The sequence below is a fragment of the Netta rufina genome, assembly GCF_964035555.1.
Source record: "Netta rufina genome assembly, chromosome: 5".
Taxonomy (NCBI): Eukaryota; Metazoa; Chordata; class Aves; order Anseriformes; family Anatidae; genus Netta; species Netta rufina.
The window spans coordinates 62,049,055-62,076,379 of record NC_140128.1 but is presented as its reverse complement, the minus strand read 5'-3'; the positions used below and the strand labels follow the sequence as shown (position 1 = coordinate 62,076,379).

Genomic DNA, 27,325 nt, shown 5'->3' with positions numbered 1-27,325 from the left:
AGGTCTCCTCACCTCCCCTTGAGGTCTGTCTCCAGCGCAGTACTCAAGCAATGGGAGTCACCAGAGTAAAACACTACTTTACACTAGGAGCACTAGCATAAAGAAGTCAAACGTCTTTCTTTTAATCAGGGTAAGAAAAAGGATGCACAGTGTTGGAAAAATACCTAGCAGCAATTTGGTTTGATACAGTCCTCTCCTTCCACCTTTCTTTTCCCCTCCCTTGCTGCTCCCTCTAAAAAGCATCTGTTCAAAGAAATCTTCAGTTTAAGCAGAGCTGAGTGAAGAGTCATCTTTGCACAGAGCTAAAGGAGTATCAGTCTGGCTCCAGCTTCTTTGATGGCAGAGATAATGGCACAACATGTGTTTTTAAGCCGTGATAAAAAATGAGAAGGCTATGACAAATTGAATTATGGTTAGTTTCCTCTTTTTCATGGCTCAGGATTGACCTTGGCTTCTGGAAGTGCTTCTGAACTCAGAAGGAAAGAAAAATGGCAAGTTAAGAGCAATGATCTATTTTCTTCCCATCTATCATGTCACATTTTTATCATTTAATATTTTAGGATATAGTAGAGCAAATATAAAGTGTTGCGTATACCACGAAGGAGCTAGAAAATGTCTTTTTCCAGTAACATAAATCCTAGCAATTTACAGAGCTGATTAGGAAGCAATCTATTAGGAAGCAATTCATGAGACTGAAAGTAACTTGTCCTAACTGTCAGACCAGAGTAATTTGGAAGGAAAATCCACTGCTGGAGGAAATTCAATCATATTTCCTCAGAGGTGTGACATGTTAGAAGGAGTCCCCAAAGAAAATGGATTAGTTGACAAAATAGAAGTGAAAATTTTTAAGATACGTGATTGATGTAGTTTGCCAAATGGCTTTTACCTTCCCACACAGTTGTGCGTGTGTGTAATGTAACAATCTATACAGTAGCTTATGTATTTACATATAATCATATATATTTGTAATAAAACATAATATGAATATAGTAACACGTTTACACACATCCATACACATTCAAACTCTTCTACCAACATTATGTCTATGGACATGGAAAAAAAAAAAGGCAGAATAACTCAAGTGCACTTTTACTGCAAGCAGAACATTTAGTAAACACCTAGACATACATACCTTAAATTTTAAGACAGGTGTTTTCGATATGGTGGATGCCTTTAAGCCTTGTAACCTCTCCTCTATCTCTCTCAACCTAGAAAATAAGGAGATCTTTCTGAGATACAAAAAATAAAATAAAATAAAATAAAATAAAATAAAATAAAATAAAATAAAATAAAATAAAATAAAATAAAATAAAATAAAATAAAATAAAATAAAATAAAATAAAATAAAATAAAATAAAATAAAACATAGCATTAACTTCTCTGATCCAAGCAGGCATTCCTGGAGGATCCAAGAGTTTTGTTTGCTAGGAACAAAACTGATGATGCCTGCTGATTTTTTTTTTTCCTTTGAGGCAGTCCAGTTGATTAAGATCAATGCTTGTGAAATCCCGTTTCTCTGACAACAGGAGGAATCAATCAAGACATGACAGTTTCCTTGTTCATCACCCCAAGAACTTGGCTATCTGCCTTCCTAAAGAGCAGGTGTCTCACGTCCTGCTTCCTTGGTGGTTTTGCACCCAAATCAGCTGGTTTTTATTTGTTTGCTTCCTTTAACCAGAGCCACAGAAAACCCCATGGCTCAAGCATTATGGAGCTCTATATTTTGGTGGAGTATCTGTAGGACAGCATCCCACATTTTCAACTATCATGAAAAAAGGTCATTTACTTGTTCTTCTAGTCACCATAAATTCAATAATAATAATAATAATAAAGAGCAGCTACAATACAAAATGCCTCCTATATAGGTAGAGCATTATGCCCTCTTCAGTGGAGGAAAAAACCAATCTCTTCAAGTTCTCCTAAAGCATTTTACAAACAAAAATGTTAAGCTTAACCTCTGTCATCCTGATGAGGGAGAAACAAGTCTGGAGCTAAAGCTTTCTGAAAAGTGGTACTCTCAAAAAAGTTAGTATGCTTTAACGAACATGTCTTAAAAAAGAAGGTATGTGGAATGCTCGACTGTTGTGAACTCCTTTCGAAGGGTTCCAATAAATTAACTCATGTTATTCTACAGTGTAGAATATTTATACATGCTGTCACATACCCTACTCAGGTATAAGTATTTCCAGAAATCCACTACATACTTGACAACCTTACAACACTAGGAACCCAGAAGAAAGCAAATATAAAACTGGCATCCTGTAGCATTTAAGACTGCATGACACTAAGGTGGTTCATGAACAGGAGAGCCACTCTATCTATTGCAGAAGTGCCTGTGTGAAATGGTACTTGAATTACCATGGATGAAACCTGAAACACTTCAGTGAACGCCTAAGGAGCTGGAGTGTAAGTGTGAAAATGGTAATTTTTCACTACTTACATGCCAGTAATATGCCTGAAAGCTTGCTTTACCACTAGGCAAGATTATTTGGTCTCTTACTTCCCTTCTCTCAGAAAGGTTGCACTTTATCCAGCCTTGCAGCTGTTAAGAGATGTTCTGTACCAATCTCTAATTACACACATACTGATTTCAAGCACTGCAAGAGATCTGATGCTGTATTAATGCTTCCCAAGTGCCACCAGTACTAAGATAGGTTTCTAGAAGGCACAAAAAGAACCATGACCATGATTTATCCTCGCCTTCCCACTGAAAGACTGAAGTTCAAGCTCCTATTATTAGATTCTCTATTTACAAGGGCCTCATAGCACCTTGAAATCGAGGTTAGAATGGGGAAGGGACCTTAACACTGCAGAGACATCATGATGATCTACAACATCCCCTAATACTGAGAATCCCTACTAACACTTGTAAGGCACCAAACCCAAGATCCAATCTGCCACAATGGGCAGTGCTGCTTTGCGTGCAGAACTGCATTAACATTTCCAAATGGCAGCAGGCAGAAATTGGTAAATGATCCGCAGCAGAGCAGTAATCCCATAAGCCCAATCACAGTAATCACAGCATCTGTAATCCAGCTGGTGCAGCTCAATTTCCAAGCTGAGCCTTGGAGAAAACTTCTCATTTTCTCCAGAAACTCAGAAATTTCACTACTCAGGTTCTGAGTATTTCAGCTCACTGTCCACCTGCGAGCTACTTTGCTGTGTTTCTCAAGTCTCTTGAGGGCTAACGACCTGACCTTCTCCTTTCCCTCCTGGCTAGGAGCAGCTCCCAGTGCCTGCAGGCAGTAAGCAGCAGCTACTTGTTTGGTTTTGGTACAGCCCTTAGGATATGGGTTCAGAGCTCTTATTAGCAGTACCAGCTACCTCTGACTGCTTAGTCCTGTGTTTAGCTCTTACCACTGCCATTCAGCATCACCAGAGGAACGGCAGCCACAAAAGATAACAGCCATGTTGGGTTCTGGAAACACCCAAAGGACATCATCTAGGGATGTGTTTTTTTTCCCTTTCATAATCAGAAGGGGATGCATTACCGTTGTTTGGTTAGGTAAAGTTCTTCAAGTAAACGTTGCTCCTCATAACTCATCCAGCTCTCTTCAAGCTCCTCCTCTTCCTTCTGCAGCAACTGCTCGTAAAGCCTGACGGGGTTCCAGCCAGTCATAATGTCATAGGTGATGACACAGCCCAGCGAGTGGGACACGATCGAGACTTTCCCTCCTTTCTCCTCAAATTCTGGATTCCGAGAGCAGAAAAGCGTGTAGAGTCGGTTCAGCTCCTGCTGCAGCCCCTTGACAAGCTGTTTTAAGACAGCAGAGGGAGAAAGTTTAACAACATCATCTTATCACTCCTGTTTGTGCATACTCATGCACTACAGAGACCAGCTTCTTGAGCATGCAGACTGAACAGGCACGATGGTCTATTTGTATAGGTTCAGGAGGTGAACAAAGCCTTAGGGTTGCTTCAACTCTTTTGCTGTTCTAGAAACAGACCTCAAAATGCTTACCTGCAGAACAGATGAACGTGAGGGGCACTGGGTTTCTGATGGCAGCAACATGACTGTCACTGACCCCAGTTGTTCACCTCTTCCCTCCATGCCCACCAGGAACCACCAGACCATGTGGTAACCCTAAAACTGCTGCACTGCACAGCCTGAGGCATGATATTGAAAGAAACCCTCAAATGAGTAACAGCCGTGCGTGAATTACTCAGCAACATCCTCATGAGATAAGCAATAGGTCTCTGTTTTCACTAGCAGCCCATTTGCTTGTTTCTTCCCCCATTTCTCCCTCTCAGCACTAAGTTTCTCCTCTGCTAGAGGTTCAGCTCCGTTTCTAACTACGGAGGCTGGAAGGAGCCTGGGCCACACGATCTGGAACCAGTTTGCATCTCTGCAACAAGCCCTGCACGTAAATGTTCCCTTCTCTATTCATCAAAACGAAATATCAGCATTCCTACCTCACTGCAAGGGACTGGGAAGATAAATCCACTAAAACTGATATGCTCAGACACTAAAGCGACAGCCTAAATGGGTTCTGAGAAAATATCCCAACCTGCTTTTGGATCTTTGTAAAGCATACTTCATCTCATTCAGCCTTTCATTATTCTGCCCACTGCCTATCTACAAGGAGGCTTTCTATCCTACTTCTACTCCTACCATATCACACCCAACGTATTTTTTCCAAAGAAATCAGAATGAAATAATGCTGGTAAAGAACAAAAAGCCTCACCTCAAGCAAAAGGAAGATAGGGGAAGAGAAAGAGTATAAATGAGACAGGTAAAGCTAGAATTTAAACATTTGATATAAACAATGCTAAGAAACAGAGTGGATATTTACTGGTTAAAGGTTTCTGGGAGATATTGGAGGAAAAATAGGAATGTAACATAGTTCTCAGACATCATAAGCTAATCTTATGATAATCTTATGATACTACCAAAATAAATACAGATTGGCCCTAAGTTAATTGAATCTCCTAGAGGGTTATCTGCTTCCAATCCTATACTTGTGTACATAAAAATAAATGTTAAGATTCACAGAAATATTTTTTAAAGAGAAATGAGAAAGCCAGAAGATTCAGAAATGTGACAAAACAAAAAAAGGCAGCTTTACTTGTGCTATTCAGCATGGCGACTGAGCAATGCTTCCCGACTGTGGCACAGAGGAGGACAAACAAGAAATTGCAAATCATTTCCTTGTTAGCAACAGGAAATTAGAGCTATAGAACATGTAATTTGAGCATGATTTTTCAAGTGCCTGAATCATTACTGAATATAAATATGAATGGCACTAGGACTGTCAGTGTCTGATGCACTCTTTACTGAGAGAGAAACCACACAAGCCCTATCCCTCACAGCACTGTGAAATGATTAACAAAGCCTTGCGACAGCTCAAAGAGGAAAATATCAACATTCCCATTTTCAAGTCTTTTCACTGTGATGCGTTTGGCACTATGCAGACTTTGGGTGCAGCTTTCACACATGAACAAACAGGCAGAGGTTTTTAGCAAGAGCTGAAAATAGAAATCAGGACTTGCTTTGGCTGGCTGGCATTTTCTCCGGTTAAAAAAAGGTTTTGATTACAATCCAGAACAAAATAACAGATCTGTTGAAACCAAAGCGGTTCAGGATTGTTGCCAGGAGCTCAGAGATAAGAGGGAATGCTGCTCTCTGCTGTCTCTGTGCCTGGCTGTTGTGGTACCCTCCGAGGGAGCTGACACACATTGTCCTGCCATCGGGGACCTCAGCAGGGAGCCTGGGACCCCCAGACACGCAGTAGGTGCTCTGGCTGGAGCACGGGCTCCTGGGTTCAGAGCAGGCAGTGCAGAAATGCCAAGCAGGCTGGTGCTGGACTCATCGTGGCTTCCAGGTACTCTGTCAGTACAGAAGGGAGAGGAGCAATGCCGTCTCATCTTAAAAATCCTTAACAAGCTAAACCTGAAGATCCTAAGCAATACATGCCAACATGCAATGTTTTTTTTTCTTTGATGGGAAGTTAGAAATAACAGCTCAGCTACTCTCCTGTGTTGCTTGTTGCATTAAAGCTGTTGTCCCCAGTGTGCTGCCCAACTTAACTCAATAATCCTGTGTTCTCTCTCCTTTACCATAGTCTTATTTCGGAGGAACAGCAGACACCTTCCAGGAAGGATCTTCTGTCAGCCTGCCCACAGCCCATCAGCAAAGAGAGCATAAGTAACCTTCTGGCATCATGGCATTTCCTTATGAAGCTTTTGTTCTCTTGCCATTTTGGGGCGTAATACAGCAAATTCCTGGAAAGTCCTGGTTGGACACAATATCTAACCTTGCTTTTGACTGTCCTGCTCCTTAAAAACATGTTGTTACTGAGGAGATAGGCAAAAACATGGACAGCAATGAAACTGTTTGCGGATTTCCAAGTAGCAGTATATTTAAGTTTGCAAACCAGAGCACAATATATTTAATTCAAACTAGATCATCTGACAGATACTGTTTGTAAAATCCAAATCACCAGTTACCTAACTTTGTAGATTTGCTCTAGTAAAGCCTCCAGGTTTTGAAGCACTATGACTGGTTAATTTTTCTGCTATGACAAAAACAACTCTGATCAGACAACTGATCCTTTCGATATACAGTAAAAAAAAAAAAACAACAGAAGGAAAAGAAAAAGCAGATTCGTTTTAAGTCCCAGCTACAAAATTATTTAGTTAAGCAGTCTATAAAGTTAAGATATTATTTAATCCTGATCTGCTTTCTTAGTCTTAAAAAGCACACAATACCCTGACCTGTAAAACAAAAGCTTGTTTTGAAAAGGGTTTTAGCCTGGCAAGTATAATGTGAAGTGCTTTCAGATCTGTTTTGTAGTTACAGCCCGAACATATCTTAACCCACCATTATAAATACCTTCTATAAATATCAATTGTCCTTATCAAAATCAACATTTCATTGAAATTAAACGCAAACAAAAATTTTCTCTCCTAAACTGGATTGTAAAGCTGACTTTTTCCCCCCTATCTACAGCTTGCCGTGTTTTTTTCCTCCCTTTAAATGGTTTATGGGAATCTGTTTAATGAAAAAAAGAAAAAAATAAAGAAAAAAAAAAATCAGGTCCCCTTTCACCGCCACCTGAGTGGCAGCTGCATGGTTTATACCTCGCTGTCAGATTGTAAGCGGAAGGTGCATCGCCCAGAGTCTGGTCTGGTGCTGGCAGAACTTCTCCTGCTCACACCTCAGCTATAACCGATGGCTTCCCAACAAGGAAGCCCTTTGCCCTCTGCTTTCCCCTGTGTTTCTGCCAACCCTAAGCCTCGCTGCCTGCTGCTCCATGGATCCATTACGTGCTTAGGAAACACCTGCTGTTCCTGCCTGAAAACAGGAAAGTAGGAATCATCCAGAAAAGAAAAAGAAAAAAAAAAAGGTGAGTAGTGGAATGCAGCATGAACCGACCCCTCTCTGTTTCCATCTCCCCTCTCCCCTCCTCATTTCCACCTTATTTTGGTGATCAGTGAGACTGAGCATTGACAAAGAGCCATTTCTGCAGCCCTTGCAGTACTGCTGTTCTTTGCCAGCCCCCCCCAGAAGGGCTTTTAGCACAGCTTTCCCCATAAAAAGGCTCGAGTTTCTGCCCAACCCGTATCACCATCTCCTAAAGGCTTCTTGCACAGACTAAACAAGCTCAAATATCTCACACAAAAAGGATAAATGTGGCAGCAGTCAAGTGAGTCAATTTTTTTTTTCCACGCAGCTGCTCCCACAAACCCTGCTTGCTGCTCTGACTGCTAATCTGCTGGCTGCTAAGCTCTGTGTTACCCTCAGCTCTTCCAGGAGGGACCAGTGAAATGCAGCAGGCTTACGTGGCTGCTATGAGCAGATCAAACCACTGTAACAACGGGAACACTTCTTATTTCCTCAAGAACAGCCCCATCAAATCCCTTCATCCCAGCTGAACCTTCTTACCACAACGTTAGTTTAGCACCAGCCTGAGGACACTGCAATATTTGAAAGAAAAGTACAGAAAATCTTCCAATCGTTCCTATTTTCCTTTCCAGAAAAGTCCTTTCCCTTTGTTCTGATTTCTGGGGAAGGAAAACCTGAGCACATTTTGCAGACCGATCGTTTCAGTGCAGAAGACTGGTGCAGGATTAAAATGCTAGGAACCTTACAAATGCACCACTGCAAATGCTCACGTATAACCAGAGAACATAAAACACGGATAAAAACGGACTTTACAACACCTAGAGCCTTTGATAGAGTCAAATTTCAAAGGCAGATTTTATAGCCAGTCATAATCAGGCAAATTAAGCAACCCACAATCCTCAGACCTGGTAGAGCTCCCTTATGTGCCATTACATTTTCAGACCTGCAAAAATAAAGCCACTTGAGACACAGCCTGTGACACAGCCTGACACAGCAGTATCCAAGTCATGGATGCATTTCTAAGATGTTTTATTTATCCCAAAGGGCAAGAGAGAGACCTGATTTCCAATGGTTAAAGATTTCAGTAACACATGGAGAAAAACAGCACAGGACCGAGCAGATGCCGCATGCTGCTACTGCTCTGCAGGGCTCTTTTGGGAAACTATTTCATTTTTGCTTCATGAAAAGCAGATTGATTATTAGCTGCCTGGAGCTCCCTTTATCAGCTGAACTTGTGCCAGCATATCTTCCGTGTAGGAAACTTAAGCTGACAGGATCAAGTTGCTGAGAAGTCACCAGCTTATATTCTGACAAACTGAGGTTAAGTGCTCTACGCCCTTCGCAAACTTAATTAAAAGCTGAGCAAAGAACGGTTTCTCTGCATATGTGTTGAGAGCCAGAGTGACAGTCATGCAATTTGAGGGGAAGACAAAGCTGAGGCTGACAATCCAGGCCTGATGGGTCACTGGGCCTGCTCTGATCTGGCCATAAATCCCCTCTGCTTTTCTGCTTTCCAATTACATGCCTGTCTGGCAGATCACTCCCAACACATAAACCAAACCAAACCCAAACAACTCATCCCAGCCCTTCAGGAGTCCTGGTGGCAAGGACATGTGCTTGTGAACACAAGATGGGAGCCTTGGCCAGACGAGACACACCACTGTCATCCTGGCAGAGGAGGGAGACGTGACAACACTGACCATATGGGCACAAGGATCAGGTCTCTAATTGCCTTTTGGATACCTGGGTATGCCTGGGCTGCTGAAGCATGAAGGGCAGAAGTAAACGTGTAGGCAGTGAGATACGCAGAGCTGCTGGCTGTCTCAGCTGAAGGCCCTCTGTGAAGGGCATTAAGAGCACCCTGTGCTGAGCGAGAAAAAAACAAGCCTCTAAATCCTCATCACCAGCATCCAAAACAGCTGTTCATTCCTCTTCTGATGGAAAAAAGCCTTGTGAGACACAAGTGTAGATAAGCACGCCAATTTCTTGCAAAGCAGAAGGAAGTCAGCTATGTGTGTGGCAGACAAAGGCCTGGACCACCCCGAGGAGGCCCAGGCAGCGGGAAGAACTTCACCTCCCTGCATATCCCAGTGGGCAGATTGCTGGGGTAAAAGTGGGCTTTTCAGTACATTCCAAATGTACCAGGGTAGAAAATGACACTTTCATTCAATATTCAGGAAATGATTTTTTTTTTTCCCAAAGAATAAAGACTACAAACCCTCTGCTGGCACCCTGACCACAGAAGTGACCCAGAGATTGCGCTGCTCTTACTCAAATCCTCAATGGCCTGCTCGTGGCTGAAAACAGAATATAGCACTCTCATCTCAACCTCTCTGATCTGTCAAAGCCACCAAAAAAAAAAAGTTCTTCTCTTGGGCTCTATCGATTGTCCTCTTCTGGCACTGCTCTCAGCTCTGAGCACCCCCTTGTGAAAATTTCAGAGTGCCTTTCTGTCCTCTCCACGAGATCCTCACCGCTGGATATCTTCTCACATGAACAGCTTGAAGCCCAAGGGGAAAAAAAAAAAAAAACACACAAAAAAACAACAAACAACAATAACAGATAACTACATATTAAAAGGGAGTGCAGGAAACCTGACCTCTGCACCACTCCAGCTTGAACAGCATGAATGTTTTTGTAGGCTTCGTGGGAAAAGAATCTGAAGCAGATCTGAGAACTGTGAGCTCGGCGAGCAGCTCCCTCCAAACGTCAAGAGAACTTCAGGAAGAGAGTGCAAAATTGTAAGAAATTCAGCAAACAAGCAATAAGAAAGCATGTGGGCCAACTAAAGGTGGAAGAAGGTCTTCAAAAGCCAATGAAAATCTGCAGCTCAAGGATAGATTGTAAAGGAGCACGAAAACAAAAGCAAGAGGTGGGGAGGCTGCTCTGACCCTCCAGGATACAGGAGCTGTCACGCTGCCTGACGGCATCACGGATGGATGCCAGAAGACTGTCACAACAACAGATGAGAGGCCAGAATGAGACTTAACTGTGTGAAAAGACAGGAACGGCTTCGTGTCTTAGCGACGTTACAGATAAAGGATCCACAGATCTGCCCAGACCCCAGCCTCTTTCCCACTACCCCTCTTTTTGTTGAAAAGCTGAGCCCAACCCATTTCTAGCCAAGTCACAGCAGTCAAGGCTAAGTTTAGGTTCTGGCAGATCCAGTAACCTACCACTTTATGAAGCTGACAAGTGAATTAATCAAGCTGTGAAAGTGCTGGCAAGCAGCTCCCTGTTAGGTTCAAGGAAATAAGCAAAACCAGTGTTGAAATAGTCCAGTTAAAAATCTCCTGCTTCACGTCCCTCTCCTTTTGAAGCACACACAAAAAAAGCTTTTTATTGCTGAAAGTAGTGAACCAGAGAAGAACATTTTGATTGCAAAACCTCTTATCAAAGAGGGATGAAATCTCTAGTAAAAATTAATTCCAGTTCCAACTTTGAAGAGCACAGTCATTAATCCCCTTTTTTCATGTGAAAAGCAAAGTGACAAGCCACTTCAAGGTGGCCAGTGCAGCCTGCCCAAGGGAGCAGAGCTATGTTGGCTGCATGTCACTGCATCCCCTGGCCTCCTAAAGCCTGTAACACTCCCCCATGTCCCTGACCCTTCATTTCCTCTCGCCAGCTGGTGAGAAACATCCAATGCCCACTGCATTCATTCCCCCGCACGTCGGCTGTGGCGGAAGCAATCCATAAACATCTACTGATCTTCTGAGGCTATTGCAATATTGGAACTAGCATTTTAAAGGTCTTTCAGTGACGGATGCAGATGATATGAAGCCCGTACTGCAGGCACTTTCTGCCAAGACGTATCAATAATTCACAGCATTACAATTAGCCTGGAAGTAAGCACAGCGGAGGTCAGGAAAATAAGCACTTAACAATATAATGAAGGTGACAACACGAAATTCGCTATGCATCAATTAGGCTTTTTAAACCCTGTCAGAACCATTTATTATTAAAGAAACACAGAACTACAGCAGCACGGATGTGACACAGTCACCCACTGGACACGCTAACAGCCCATATTACGTTACCAGAAATAGCACCAGCAAGGGCAGAATCAGTGTGAAATGACTGTTCATTTCGAAAGAGGCACGTGGGCATCAAAATATCAGCTTAGTTTCGCTTGTTATTACGTCTGCAATGTTTAAACAGGGACTCTGCTTTCCCCGTCACGGAGCACCACACAGACGAGGAGCTGCAGTTCATTTGCAGCCTCACACAAACGCCACAACCGAATGGGAGGGCTGCAAACATCCCCCGGACTGATCTCTGAGACCAGGCTGCCTGAGACATTCACTGAATTATTGATACCTGTCTAGAGTCACATTACATGTCAAAAATCCAGAAGGTGCTTCTGACATTTCCCTACCATGCTGCAGAAGAAACAATACCTGCAATCAGAGAGGGGGTTATCCACCAGGTTCCCGTAATGCCTCACTGAACAATCCAGCTCCATCCCAAGCAGCTGTCTGCTGTCTCATATGAAAGCTGATATGACAAGGTTTTTCCTTTTTTTTTTTTTTTTCTTTCCTTCAGTGGTTGCCCACTCGAATATCCCTTAGCAAGAGGTTTAAAGAGTGGTCAAAAGCTTTAAAGCAATGGCTACATTACTTCCAGATGTGGGGAGAAATCCTTTGAATTGGAAACATAATTAGTATCAAAGTATAGTTAAGCACTGTCAGGTGGATAACAGATTTTGTTCTTCTCTAGGGTGAGCTCACTGCATTGTTCAATTCATTTCCAGGGGCACAGCAAAGTTTAATTAGCTCCTTTTGAGAAGCTTCTAAGATGTTTGGATGGAAAGCTTTAGGAGCACCAGCAGTATCCAAAGACTCAGGTTGGTGTTATGAAGTGGTGTGCAGGAACACTAATTCTGAGCAACGTGGGACTACGAGAATACTTGAAGACAAAGCTTGCTTCTGAGCTGAAATGAATACTCTGAACAGACTGACCACTGAACATGGTGGGGAGATGGATACCACAACGCTGGTTTTCCACAGGAACACTCAGCTTGATGATGCTGTCCTTAAACCGTGCAAAGTCAGGTCACAGGAAATAGAATGGGATAAGAAGGAGTAACTAAAAAAAATACAAGTCTCATTTCTGTAGCTAAAGGTAAAATAAAAGGTCAAAAGATGTACAACTATTTAATGACTAGGAGTTTACACAACTCCTAGCTAAGTGAGCAGGGATGTGATGAAGAGGTCACATCCCTGACAACTCAGTGGTAGAGCATGAACTCTGTAGCTGAGAGAAGAAGAAAACCCAAATCCAAATATTTTGGCTACAACAGATTCATTTCAGAAACCTGTTGTTCAAGGTTTTAACATTACACCTGTAAATAGTGCTTTTTGGACAAATGCTTGCAATTCAAAGTGTACAACTTTGCTTTGAGAAAGCTGTAAGATTTACTGATGCAGGCTGAATATGGCAAGGTAATGATCAACCGGGGTGTATTGTTGGGGTGAAATGTTTCAAGAAAATTCATAGAATCACAGGATGGTTTGGGTTACCCTGGCTCAGGCGTAGGACCTTGCACCTGAGGGCCTTGTAGAATCCCATGAGGTTCTCACAGGCCCACCCCTCAGGCCTGCCAAGGTCCCTATGCATGGCAGCCCTTCCCTCCACATCAACAAATGTGCTGAGGGTGCACTTAATCCTACTCTCCCTGTCATTAATAAAGATATTAAACAGTACCAGTCCCCATACAGACCCCTGAAGAATGCCATTTGTCCTCGGTCTCCACTTAGACATCGAGCCATTGACTGTAACTCTGAGTGTGACCATCCAGCCAATTCCTTACCCACCGACTGGTCCATCCATCAAATCTCTCCAATTTAGAGACAAGGATATCATGCAGGACAGTGTAAAATGTTTTGTACAAGTCCAGGTAGATGATGTCCATTGCTCTTCCCTTACTCACCAACGCTGTAACCCCACAGCAGAAGGCACCAGATTTGTCAGGCACCATTTGCCCTTAGTGAAGCCATGTCACCAATCACCTCTGCTTTCCCTGTGCCTTAGCACAGTTTCCAGGAGGATCTGCTCCATGGTCTTGCTGGGCACAGAGGTGAGTGTTTGTTGTGTAGTTCACTTGATCTTCCTTCTTCCCTTTTCAAAAATTAGGGTTATGTTTCCCCTCTTCCAGTCATGGGGGAATTCACTGGACTGCCACAACTTCTCAAATATGAAGGACAATGGCTTAACAACTTCATCTTTGAGTTCCCTCGGGACCTGTGGATGCCCCTCATCAGGTCCCGCAGACTTGTGCACCTTCAGGTTCCTTAGAAGGTCTCAAACCTGATCTTCTTCTACAGTGTATGGTTGTTCATTCTCCAAAAATTCAATTGATTTAGTGAAGAAAACAACTTCTGTAATCAGATCTAAATATAGCCACAGCACAGTTATTTGTCAATTCATACCTGAGGGATGGTAATATACCTGCAAAACTACAGCTCTTCTGGGCAATGAATTCAATTTTTCATGCATTGTTGGCCAGCACACTTAACCTTTACTTGCTAATCCATTTCCCATAAGATGCCAATAGGCATGCCAAGCCTCTAATGCACTTTAAAAATCTATTTTTGAGCTGCCAGAGAAGTTTTCTTCACTTGCCACAGAAGTTCACAGTGGTCTCAGTTCCACAACAGACAAGGAAACCTGATACACAGCTGGGAACCCAGGAGCTCTGAACAATGAACTTTGCATTACCAAGCAACAACAGAGCACAGCTTTCAGTACACTTATTCCTTGTGTTGGAAGCTTAAAAGGCTCGTAGCAATTTCAAAACCACTGCTGCTATCAGGAAAGTTATTATTATTAGGAAGTTTAGGTTTCACAATTACGTTGACAGTCTAAAGTACTTAAACGTATTTAATTTTAATGAAAGGTAGCATCAGGTCCTCTGGTAAGCTTTGAAAATACCTTCCACAACCCCTAGTTTAACCACGCAGACTGAGCATGAAAGCTGCAAAAACACTACCATTGCTCCATATATAATGTAGTCAATAAAGAAAAACCTAGAATTGCTATAGAAAGTAACCCTAAAACCTCCCTACAGGGCTTTTCCAGGACATGTGGCAAACAAAGGATGCTCTTGGGGTGATGCACTGTACACTTTTTATGGGGTACTTTGTCATTTATTCAAGGCTTTTCCATTTGATGAATGGGGTCACACTACAACTACACAGACTAAAGCTCACGTGCCTACACAGACAGGGCAAGAAAAAACAACAGCTTCTAGTATATGAACAGTCACCTAACAAACAGGTGACCATCCTGCTTTTCTTGCAAGGCCGAGCTTATACCTCTAATAAAACTGGCTTGGGCACGTTTACAGATGCTGTCGGCCCATCTGACTTCACATTTGACAGAAATTAAATGACATGTCCACAGATTTTGCAAGAGGTAAGAAGATGCCCAGCTCTCTGGAGTCCCATTGCTCAGAATGTGCAGATGTATGAAAACACTGTAAAAAACCTTCTCATTTCTAAACTGCTGGTTTCTGCTCCAAACAAACTACTCTGATTAAAGTTTTTGCTGTTTCTCTACTTTTCTCTCTGTTAAAACTCTGTATTTTGATTACTTGAAGTGTAAATGTTATTTTTTTATGTTCATAATTTCTCTAAAAATACATGCCAAACTTAGGAGTCCCTTAACAGCAAGGATATACAAGGATCATCCTGCTGGATGTTCTCCAGATATTTTACACACATACTGGTAGGACAAAAGGAGAACCCAGTATCCCTAACTTTACAAAATTGAAGCCTCATGTCTTTCAGAGATGCTGAAGCTGCTGATTACTCCTCAATGATATTAAAAACCACCCTAAAATATTATATGCTTGCACACATGGTAATATTTCTTATTTTCTACTGTAGAATCACAAAAGACATTTCTATTGCTCCTCTGAAATAGATGCCTCTCTGTTCCTGTCTCAAATCCTAGGAAGAACTCTGCCAAATCCAGGTTATCTTCTCACAGATAGCTTCCCACAGGAAAACAAACCTGAATTTTGCCTATCCCTTGGATACAAGGCCAGCATTGAACTGAAAGCTTCTCCTGTCTCAGAAACAAGAAGTGAGGAGTGTCAGGGGTACAGAAGAAAGATCCCAGAGAACTGCACTTGCTGCCCATGCAATACCAGCAACTACAGATGATCATTATATACTTCCGAAGTTTTAGTATTCTTTATTCAGGGTCTCATGAAAACAAAGAAACAAACAAAAAAGCAAACACTTACTTCATCCCTATAAAGAGGGCTTGTATAGTACATGATATCCATCGCACTGCTGTTCAGCATGTCCCTTAAACCTCGTACTTTATCTGGAGTAATGGAGTCCACAGTGTCTGAAAGAAAAGAGACTTGAGTTACATGCAGGAGAATGATAAAATCCCATCAAGGCACATGCAGAGGACACAGCGTGAAACTTCTGGGGACAATTTTGTAGACTGCAGCTACTGGAATAACAAAAGAATCAAGTAATGTACCTCCATCCAGGGTAAGTTTTGACCTCCATTCAACTGGAAGAAATTCAACATGGGTTGCAAGATTAGAAAAATACTTCTCTTCTATTTTTCTTGCAGTATCTCGCATCCTTACAAAAAGAAAGAAAGAACACGTTCCTGTTAAGACTACTATTGGTGATCTTATCAAATAAAGTCAGTGCATCCACTCATTTCTCATGTTACTACTTTTACTACAATGCATGCTTATTAACGTAGGTAAAATAAAATTGTGAGGTGAAGTAATTCCAGTACGTAAATTATCTTATAATTGAAAATTATGCATATTACATGCTCAAAAGAATTTATGAACTTTAAATATATTTTACTATAAGCCTAATAAACCGTCCAAATTCAATTGAAAGACATCTGTTAATGCTGGCTGGTTTGGGCTAGAATGTGATCTAAAAATTAAGAATTCTATCACTGCCTTGAAATCCTGAATCCACTGAAATGAACCATTTAATCCATCACATAAGGAAGACAATTCAGTGCTTTTAAGCACAACGAAAACTATTAACAATATTGCTTGAAAAGTCAGAATTTTAATTTCTCGTATCAAATTGGAGGGCTTAGGAGTCCTCAGAGTGAGAAATAGGATAATTTATTAGCATTTCAACTTACAGTAGCAGATGCAGAGTCTGTGTTTTTAAATTACTTTTCATTTTTAAAAGATATCTCAACATGAACATTGGTGGACGCATGTCCTTGAAATGGGCATAAAAAACTTAAAAATACCTCAAAACAAAATATATCTGACCCTCTCTGCTGTCTGGGGGAGAAAGGGAATACTGGCATATTACATTCCTTTAAAAATGCTACTTTACTACTGAGGCATGAAAGACCATCAGCAATGGATGAAAAATAGCATGAAATTCTAGAAGAAGATGGTAAAAAATCCATGCATTCTATCAAAGACATTTAACAACCAGAGGAAGTGTTGTATTTTCCCTTCTTTCCTTTACGCTATACTTAGGTCCCAATGACATTAGCATTTCTGAAGATGAGCACAACAAACTAAATCTGACCGAGGGGCAGCAATGCTGCATTTCCAGCAGCTGGTTTCCAGTTAAAAATCAGAATTTTGTTTTGAGGCAAAGCCCAGAGTTCCAACATGTTTTATTCTGTTTTCAAAGCAAACCCCCTCCTAACGATTGCTGCAACCAAACGCACGATGACATTAAATCTCTTATCAGTAATTCCACAAATCCAAATGTGCTCCAGGTAAGTTTAACCCCCTGGCTGAGATACGTTCCTTGAATATATGAGTGCTCCTGTTCTGCTTCAGTAGAAATGCAACAGTTCAGCCTAAATCACTACCAGCACCTGAGACAGTAATCGCTTCAGCTGCTCTGTTTGATGGGCAAAACTATCCGCACTGAAACAGCATCGGCACTACGCAGGGATCCTGTATGGACAACTCATATCAAATTCCTGTCTTGAGTTTAAATCCATCTTTAGCTCTTTAAAATAAAGCTGTCAGTACACAGCAGGTAGCTGAGACATGAAGTCGGGAGCTGCTCAAATCTCCTCCACGAGGTTGCCACAGGAGGTGACAATTCAGATAAAAAGGAAGAAGCACTGACAAAAGTCATTCTTAATTTCCCTCCGTAGTTGTTGCCCCGCACAGATCCGCCTCACTAACAGGATTTATGTCGTGCAGGAAAGCTGAAGGTGGATGTGGCCAGAGGAATGGACGCGGAGAGGAATTTCAGCTCCTACCAGCAGCTCGTGAGGGCTGCAGAGGGATGTCACGGTGGCTTTGGGCAAAACACCTTCTACTTTTTGACTTTAGCCTCATCAGCTTCACAGCGTGGGAGAACACGCTTCACCGAGGAAGGGTTATAAAAGCCAATGCCTTGCAAAAACATTTTCTACAAAAATAATTATTTTTCTTAAATCGTCTTTTCTTTTGTTTTCCTCCTCAGGATAACAAAAAACATATGCTACAAAAAGGCAGGTCTGTGATACACCAAATTTTTAATTGAAGTGGGCAGTCAAAAACATTTTCCCATCCAAAAGTAGGTGTTGGTTATGAAAGAAAGGAAAAAAAGGGGAGTATCCTTTGACACACTGTGTTTCAAAATAGTTACTGATGGCGTGACCAAGCAGTTAAGAAATGCAACTAATCAACATCTCTATTATTAAAGCCTGGTTTGATTGCACTCCTAATCTCCTAGTATCTAGTCCAATGAGATGGCAAAGGTTTACACACAGAATGTCCTTTCTGTATGCTGGGGGGGAAAAAAAAAATCAGCAAGAAGACATGCTTAAATCAGGGCTGATGAACCTCTTTGCTTAGGGCTGTGCAAGCTTTTTTGAGTATTTTTTGCATGTCATATGCAAAGCAAGCAAGCAGTAAATATATACACACACAAGTAGTGGTGATTATGTATATTAAATGAAATAAAGAGACAAACCTTACCTAGGTACTCTCTTTAACCTAGGAGAGTAGATCCTAAAAAGGATAAAGGAACAGTGTTGCTTTGCCCTAAACAGAGCTTTCAGTGCTCCTCATGAGCAATTCCAGCATGCCTTACAAGCAGTGTTTGTACAGGGAGAGTGACTGGTACTGGCTTAAGAAGGGAATTGTTAACATTTCTGTGCCGGTGTGTGTGGACTACACAGGCACAAAGTGACCCAGCCCTGCAAAGCACAGACCAAGCTGCCCCACCACCACGCACACAATGTGCTTTTGAGGACACTTGGAGAGCCTAAGGACACTTTGAGAGCCTAACTTCAGCTCCACAGATTATCAATAGGATAAAAAATTCAGTATGTATAACATTCGTGGAGTCCCTGTGTAACCAAAATTAAAGAAAAACACGCCTGTTTGAATAAAATCAGATAAATGCTCATACAGGGAAATGCAGGGACCTAAAATTCATGAGAAAAGTACTTGGCAATGCTGTCGGTTCTTTAGTATGGCTAAATCTGCTAAATTTTCTGTGCAAGAAGGACAGTGGTCAGCTAACTTGCATTCAGAAATAGCAAGTTTAGCAGTAGATCAGCAAATGAGCCGCAATCTAAAGCTGCTAGACTTAACAGCAGTAAAAACACAGAAATGTTATACGAATAAAGCACAGATTTCTACATAGCAACGATGATTTTGTATGAAAGAACTTTCGTGTAACTCAGACTTAACAGTTCAGGGAAAAACATCTAAACAGTTCACCCCATTAGTGGCTGCTATAAACATTACGAAGAAATAGCTATTAGAGCTATTTACAATCCCTGCTTCAAATAGGATGGCCTTCTTTTATCCTGCTGGTTATTAATCTGCTGATTTGATGGTTTTGTTTTCAAACACAGATGGGCAGCTGTTAGGTTTTTAGCCCCCAAACCTCAGGAGGTTACGGGACAGCGCAAGTCACCATCGAGCTGTGTCACGTCCAAAGCAAGGAGGTGGACAAACTGGAACCCACTGTCGGGAAACAAAATGCTCCCTGGAGCTCTTTGCCATGGAGTTTCTTCCTCTTCCAAAGGGCTCAGGTCTTACTAAAGCTGTTCATGGGTAAACTGATGGAGGATTTTTAACTGAAAGTCTTGTTTCTAAAGCTAGACTTAAAGAGTTTGGAAAAACAATGCAGCTAAGAAATTCTGTCAAAGCTTTTGTGAAAGCTTCAGGTCTCCCCTCCTAACAACTGTGCCAGTTTTGTGCCCTTTAGCAAAATACAAAATGCAATTTTAACTTTTAGCCTCCCACATCTTGATGGTTTCCCACCCTATCCGCTGTGGTTGCCCAGACATGGTGCATCCTTTGGCAGCAGAGCTCCAAACTTCGGCTAAAACAGATTACGGACAAACACTCAAACGCACGTGGGCATACTAGAAAATCAAAAGGCAACTCCGTGTGCATCTTCATCCTGTCTTGCAGAACACATTCTAGCAGAAGAGGTGGTCTGTTTCAACAGCTTTCTGTTAGCTGCCACATCACTGATGGCAGAGCAAGCATGCAGAAATCCCATTTCCAGTGCTGGTTTAGGTGTGCTCCTCCACTGCAACACACTGCACTGCACGTTAGCCTTAAGGAGCTGGTTAATACTACAAAGTGCTGACTGTTTTCAGATTACAAACTATATAGTTACTAAAAACTTCAAGTTTTTTGCCTACCACTAAAAATTCCTATGCAATCCCATTCAGCATTACTGGCCAAATACTGTCTGGAAGAGGTGCAATTATTCTCTCCCTCATTATTTTACAGCAGCAATATCACACCCATCTCCTGGTCCCAAGAGCCACAGAGGCATTAAAACACATTAGCAGGACAATTCCCAGTGCAGCACATCTCATTTACAGTGAATGGCACTAGATGGCATCTCCCACTGATTTTCATCAACAGTTTTATATTTCAGATTTTGACCAAAACTGTGGAGTAATTGCCAAGCAGTGTGGCTGTACTCACACACAAAACACCAGAATATATACCTGCTGTATATACGCACATCTGTTTTGCTATTAAGTCCTTTTTTTTTTTTTCTTAATACCTTCTTCCGGCTTTAAAAAAAAATAAAAATCATTTATTTTATTAGATGGCAAGTCCCTCCAGCCACTTGCTAAATTAACACTAACTGAAGCGATAAAACCTCATCTGAACAGGCAGAGAATTATTCCCCTCTCCAATACAAAATGAAGTTGAAATATTGACCCCAGAGCAACAATTACTTAAATATATACATCCAAATACATGATAACAACTAAAATTTATGATTTTTCTATGAGAAAAACCATTCGAGCACAGATGCAGTGCATGCTTTGGAAAGCGTTATGACCTACTGCTATTTTGCATGCAGGAAGTAATGGCCTGAAAATACTTTGAGACACATGATAAATAAAATGTGTTTGGCTGCCTATCTCTGATAAAGCAATGTACTAATACTCCCAGAATTTTATAGGTATGCATCCTTGCATAAGTATAATCTAAGGGTGAACTAACATATTTACAATTACTGCTTTTTTTTTTTTTTTTTTTTTTAAACTCTTACACTACTTGTTTTACTGTGCTGCAGCATTCAAATAGTACATAAGAAATTGAAATATTGGAGAGCTACAAACAAGTTAGCTTCATCTAGTTCACAAACTTTGTGCAATCACCTTGAGCTGGTAATGCAGCAAAATAACTGAAGGGTTCAAAATGTTACTCATTTTCTTTCCAAGTCATCTTTGCAGACTCTCTTCATTAAGATAATCCATAGCCAAGAATAAGGGAATGCTCCTGAATTTAAGAAGCTTACACCAGCCAGCTTCTTACTCTGAACTCTTGATTTAGGAGCTAAGGCAATGGGGCGAATGGCTGGGAAAAGGAAAACCTTGAACAGTTTTCTTTCCTCTTCTCAACGTGAAGGAAATCCATGCTCTAAATGCATGTTCTCAAAGTAAAGTGGGAATAATACATAATTGTGTACATACTTTTATGAAAACTTAAAAAAAAATAAAAAATAAAATAAAAATGCAACATACTTTATTCCCAGAACACTACACTTTGCATTTTTTGTTCATCCATGGTAGAGATCTACTTAAAGTCTAAGAAAATAGTCTATAAAAATATATAAAAATCTAAAATATATATTATTAATAATAATAATAGAGAGGCTATAAAAAATAGAGACTTGTTCTGCTGCTAACCCAGAAATAAAGCAAGCTAAAGCCATTCGTGGGTCACACACCTGGTAAATTATGCTCAAAAAGCATTCCCATACTGGTTTCATTACTCTGGAGCTCAGCACAGCAGAGCACAGCACTCCCTGCCTCTTTGAGGAAACAATATCCCAAGTTTTTGAGGACACTGGGGGCTGGGTTGAACTAAATTTGGTAAGTTGAAGCGAGTAGTGGGCATGAGTAATAAAAAGTGAGTTTAGCTCAATCCAGAGGAAATGAAAGGGACGCTGTGTTCAAAAGCTCAGCCACGTCTCAGAAATGCAAACTCGAGTTTTATTCAAGGCAGATTTCAAAGAGCAACTGCAAGACACGTGTTGTCTTCTGCCCCTGTTAGTCAGGGATTCATCTGCTCCCGGGCCTTAACTTATTCAGACCGCTGCTCTAGGATATAGGGAGACTCATTTTACTTCAGAGGAAAGATGAAAATTCTAGGAGGCAACCAGAATGAACACAGCCGTGATTCACACTTCATGCTCTACAAGCATAATGGGACTCTGGATGACCAAAGGAACCCAAGCTTCTCGGTTATGACTACGGGATCCCCAGGACAAGATTGTGGAGGTCCAGGTACTCAAAATGCAGGTGCCTCCCTACCCAGCAGCACGGATTTCCAACCAGCAGCAAGGATGTCCTTCGGTGAGATGCTACCTTTGGCACTGAAGCAGATCAGGCACTCCCTGTTCCCACTGCCTTAACCTGACGGTGCCTCCAATCATCCAAATAGGGTTCTGGGTCTTTGGGTAACTGCAGTGATCTGGATTATGGGGCTGTACAGTCAGTTGTGCTGCTGTGGGTAGGGAAAGTGGAAGGGAGCAGGAACAGATGCAGAGTTGTGCCTAAGTCCTAAGCAGGCTATTGTACTTTTGGTCCAATATGCAGTCGTGTTAGATAATTAATAAACACACACAGAACAAGCTCGTACAAGAGTATTAATACCCTAACCATCACCTTTTACCTCTTCGGCTGAACTCATTTACCTTCCAAAGAAAGCTCAAGTTGAAACCGGTACAGCCACTGTTACCGCCTGCATGCCTAACTGCAGAACGTGCAATTATTGCCAGCACCAAAGAATGGAAGACAAACACGTAATATGTAATGAAATGCTACCCTTAAATGGAAAATAAGCACACCTACCAAATGCATGAAAAGCCAAAAACATTGAAAACGTTCTACTAGGAAATCTTGATTTAAGATTCAAGCAGCAAATATTCAATGCATTGAAAGGCCTCTGAGAGGCTCTGCAAGGGCTTGCGTACCACTGGAAATTTACCAAAACAGCTATTCTGAAGTAATTATAATGATAATCCACAATTAAAAAGCTTTCTAATGGGGCTTGCAATAAAAATGTAATTGGTGATTATGGAACGCCAAGATGATGTGCTTGTGCAGACAGCAATTTTGGGGCTACGAGCAGCAGCACAGGCAAATACAAATTTTGAATCAAAACAGAAGATTCAGACAGAGGCAGACAGATACCAGGGTTGGAGAAAGAGCAGCCAAGAAGCATTACAGCTATTATGGAAATACACAGACCAGTTACTCCATTCAATTATTAAGCACAGGAGTTTATAAAATTGAGAGGGTCAGCCTGTGGTAGAACAAGAAGATTCTTTTTTAAAGGAGGTTGGAAACATGGATAGCAACATTCCCAAATTCTATTTAGTATATTTAAGGACACCCCTCTCCACCCCTCCCACCACACACAACCTTAAAGCACAACTTCATCAAAATGAGACCAGGCTGCGGAGCACAAATATTCCAACTAAGTGTGAAAGTATGTACAATTAAAAGATTATCTTCAAATTATCATCTTTTAAACGTTAACATTGTACCACACCAGAAATCCAGTAATGTCAGAATACTGCATCTGATGGCAAATCCTTTTTATATTACATACAAATACAGAATATAACTTCTTCCATTAAAAAAATGATTCCTTTTCTTCTGGAGCATCTCACAGAGCATTATTCTGTCCACGTTAGCTCAGCTGAATCATTGATCCAGCCTGGAGGAGGTACTGTCTCTTCTCAGACAAGTTTTGCTGTTAATATCAGCAATGACAGGAGCAGCTTGTTGTACCAGCTGCTGTGCTACATTTAGATAATAAATGTGTTTAACTTGACTGTGAAGAAACAAAATCATGTCACATCTTTTAAAGACCTGTTCATTCAAACGTTGATAAAACGCATCTTTTCCATTTACCTACTTAGAGGATGCCCTGCAACCCTAGCATCGAACCACATTAATGAGTAGACTGAACTCCATTTCTTAATGAAATTAGCGCATGCAATTTTAAATTACCCTGGAAGCAGGGTTCTGTTTTCAAGTCTGTGACCAACAGTATCTGCCTAATGATGCAGATACATCATGAGCTGTACCAGGTCCTTCTCGAGGCAGTAATCTGAGGACAGCATATCAAGTGAGCTCTGGTAGGGTCTCTCAACCCACCTGGGTTACAGAGAGAGCACTCCATGTCTGGGTTATAAGCTGCATTTTTGCATTTCTCTTTCTTTTCCCCTTCTTTTAATACCACTTGTTCAAGTGTGACTATGATTTTATGCTTTGAACTGAAGTGTTGCTCTCACACAGGCTGAAATAAATACAAAAGTTTTACACTAGGGTAGATTGAACCAAAAAGAACCAACAATATATGTACGTGGCAAAGACGAAATGCAGAAGAGAGGTTTTTCAGGATGGGAGAAAAGGAAGGAACCCAAGCAATCATCCCCATCCAGAGATCCCACAGTCCCTTCAAGCACCATACCAAAAAAAAACGCAAGGTGTTGTGCAGTTCACCTCTTCTTTCTACCCACCAGACTGTTGGAATAACACAGTTTACAGCAAGCTTCGCATTTACTTGCTTATCAAAGACACCAGACAGACCAGAGCAAAAGCAGCTTTCTATTTCTAAGGGACACACAATGCCTACCCCAGGGTTCCCACACAGGTAACATCTATTTCTCAAGTGACACACAAAGCTGAGCGCAGCCCAAGACAGTGGTGAGCTCTGGGGGCTGCTAATGCTTTCTGCCACTGCTGGTGATATCCAGATATTGGTGAAGGAAGAAAGGAGGGATGGTGACACTGGTGGGCAGACTTAGGGCTTAAGTTCCAGATTTAGCATGGCTGCAACTACAGGCTTCCCATGAAAGCCTGCCTACCTGAAAGGAAACAACAATGAATTATTTGCTCTTTAGATTCTACTTTAAAGGGTCAAAAAATACTTCTGCCTGTCCTTCTAATCCTTTTTCAAAAGGCAACATTTGACTTCTCGTGTCCCTAATGCACAAGAACATTAAAAAAAAAAAGTTAAAAAGAAAAACACACACACACACAGATCACAGATGAAAGTGCTAACAGAAAGTGTTAGTACGGCTTGTGAGAACTGCCACACTGCCGGCCTGGCAGACATTTCTTCTAAAATCTCTTCCTAGAACATATGGGATCTTCTCTACTGATAAGTTTTTTAAGCTATTAGAAAAAAATGAGATTTCAATCTAACACGATGCTTTCATTTTCTGATTTTGCACAGACAATTTATGCCAATAATTAGCATTTTAAAAGAATACGCAGTGCTGTCTGGTATTTCTTGAGGGTATCTGAGACCAGAGCAGAATTTACTGAAGCACAAAGAGTCTTGCTTCCCTTTTAGATAAAATGTGTCATAGAATGGGCTGCCAATTAAAGTCAGACTTCTTATGGAATGGACACCTATGCGCTGTGTCCTGAGCTAAAATTAATCCACACAGACAAACCCTGTATGTATTTTCAATGCAAAATAGGGTTGGAGGAAAGGAAAAGACAAAACGACTCCAAGGTGGAAGTTTTATTTCTGGTAGCTGTTAAAACAACAACTTATATTTAGGACGCTTGCATTACCAGTGCAATTGGCTCCTACAAAAATGTAAGTTTTTACATTTATCTTGGTGACTAGTTTCAGATTTTTATCAAAAAAGGTTTCTCTCTCCAGTTTTGCTTGCTTGCTCTTAAACACCACAAATGTAAGAGAAGCGAAGTGCTACACAAGGAGAGTAGGGAGTAGCAGGTTGATGCTTTGAGATGACAAATGACACAGCAGTGAAATCAAGAGGCCTAATCTACTGTACCAGAGGACATGAGTGGAACCACGAGCTGAATGAACACAAGAGCCTGCTGACACGATGGCACCTCTGTCACTCACATGAGTACTGACCTACATAGTTGTTAATTTACCATGAAATCAGCAATCTTAGCTCTACACATGCCTTAACAAGAGGCACTGGGTGTGCTACTATTGCTGTTGACTTTGAAGGGAAGCGGAACTATTTGGGACACATGTAGTAAACCATCCATACAACAGAGATCTGCAGTTAGCACTTTTAGCCTCCTCTTTCAGCTAATGAAGCGTTCCTTAACACCACCTTGTCCCCACAGTGCTGTCATCAAGACTTTACAACTCCTTCTAATATTCAACAAAGGTGTTTTCAGGGACAGCACTCTCAATAACTTGGGAGTTTCTCCTCCTATTCACCAGCACTCTAAGTGGCCTTCTGAATTAGCTCGGATGTCAAATCAAAAAACATCTGCAAACCAAGCTTCACAAAAGACTTTTCATTAAAAGATCCCATAAGCATTTAATTCTGTTGTACTTTTCATCAGACTTCTGTGTTCAGAACTCAGTGAGTAGACTCTCAACTTGAGCTTCCCACTGTATTAAGTAACTCGGCACTGATAGGAATGCCAACATTCACGCAATCCCCTCATTTTCCCTCTCTTACCAGCATGCATTTCACTTGCTCGCTGTTCTGACAACCAGCAGGAGCAATGAATGGAGATTCCCCTTCATTTTGATCAAAATCTCTCCTCACCCAGTTGGCAAAGTCACTGAGAACCAGTGCTAGAAATCCACTGACGAGCCCCCTGAAAGTCTTAAGCATTGGTCATGAAAACTGGATGTATCTTTGCTCTTCTGGCTTGCAGCTCCTCTCACTAGGCCCATACAGTTGAACTGACATAGGAAGTAGTGCACCCACAATATAAAGACTAGTGAGTGAGAGGAAGAGTGGGGAAAGGAAATAGGAAGAGATACAGCTTAAACCGAAGCGTCTGCTATCATTTATAAGTCAGCGTTTCATTCAGGCTAGAGTTGCTACTGCAAATAGTATGAAGGACTCACATAGCTGTATTTTTGATGATCCTTCCTTGGTCCATTTTCTGCCCAATACCATGCACAACAAACACAATGTGACTAGTTTGTGGTGGCTTGTCTTCTAAGGTAGCTTCTTCTACATAGCCTCTATGTAGCCTTGTCCCACTACTTGAAGCTGTAGAAAAAACATTATCCTAGATCAGTTACATTCTACGAAGTGCAATGGTCTTACACGTTGACAGATGCTTCATTTGTCTCAGACCAATACATTAAAGTATTCTGAAAATACAATTATACAAAAAGAATTAGCATGTACTTTTTAAGAATCTGCAGTTTCAAACTCCTGAGAGATTTGAGCAACTAGGTGCAATTAACTGTATCACTCGATGCATTAATAGGCTATTTCCACTGTAAAGACAACCAATTTCAGAGCTGTTTGGAAAAACAGCTTTTGGAAAACATTTGTATAATTGTCCATCCACTTTTACAACACAGTGCTCTGCTTCTATGTACCTCAGCCATTAAACTTCCTTATATTTTCACCTTACTTCTACAGCATGAAGTGATCATTGAAATGTCTTGCCAGCCAGTCGATATGCGTTGTCACTCTTTCTCTGACCCCATTAAGAGAACTGGCTGAAAAGCTTTGCAATTTTTCACTCTGACGGGAAAAATCTACATTT

At 41.3% G+C, this 27,325-nt stretch overlaps 1 protein-coding gene across 1 annotated transcript in view; it reads right to left on the bottom strand.

The window, feature by feature from the left end:
- Window positions 1–27,325, bottom strand: part of DDHD1 (DDHD domain containing 1) — a gene marked incomplete at its 5' end in the record, with an annotated part of 65,367 nt that overhangs the window by 10,002 nt on the left and 28,040 nt on the right. The window contains 5 exons of the mRNA XM_084287326.1: window positions 1,133–1,208; window positions 3,492–3,754; window positions 15,594–15,700; window positions 15,842–15,948; window positions 26,670–26,817. Coding sequence (XP_084143452.1) covers window positions 1,133–1,208; window positions 3,492–3,754; window positions 15,594–15,700; window positions 15,842–15,948; window positions 26,670–26,817 — 701 coding nt within the window. The remainder of the gene's footprint in view (window positions 1–1,132; window positions 1,209–3,491; window positions 3,755–15,593; window positions 15,701–15,841; window positions 15,949–26,669; window positions 26,818–27,325) is intronic.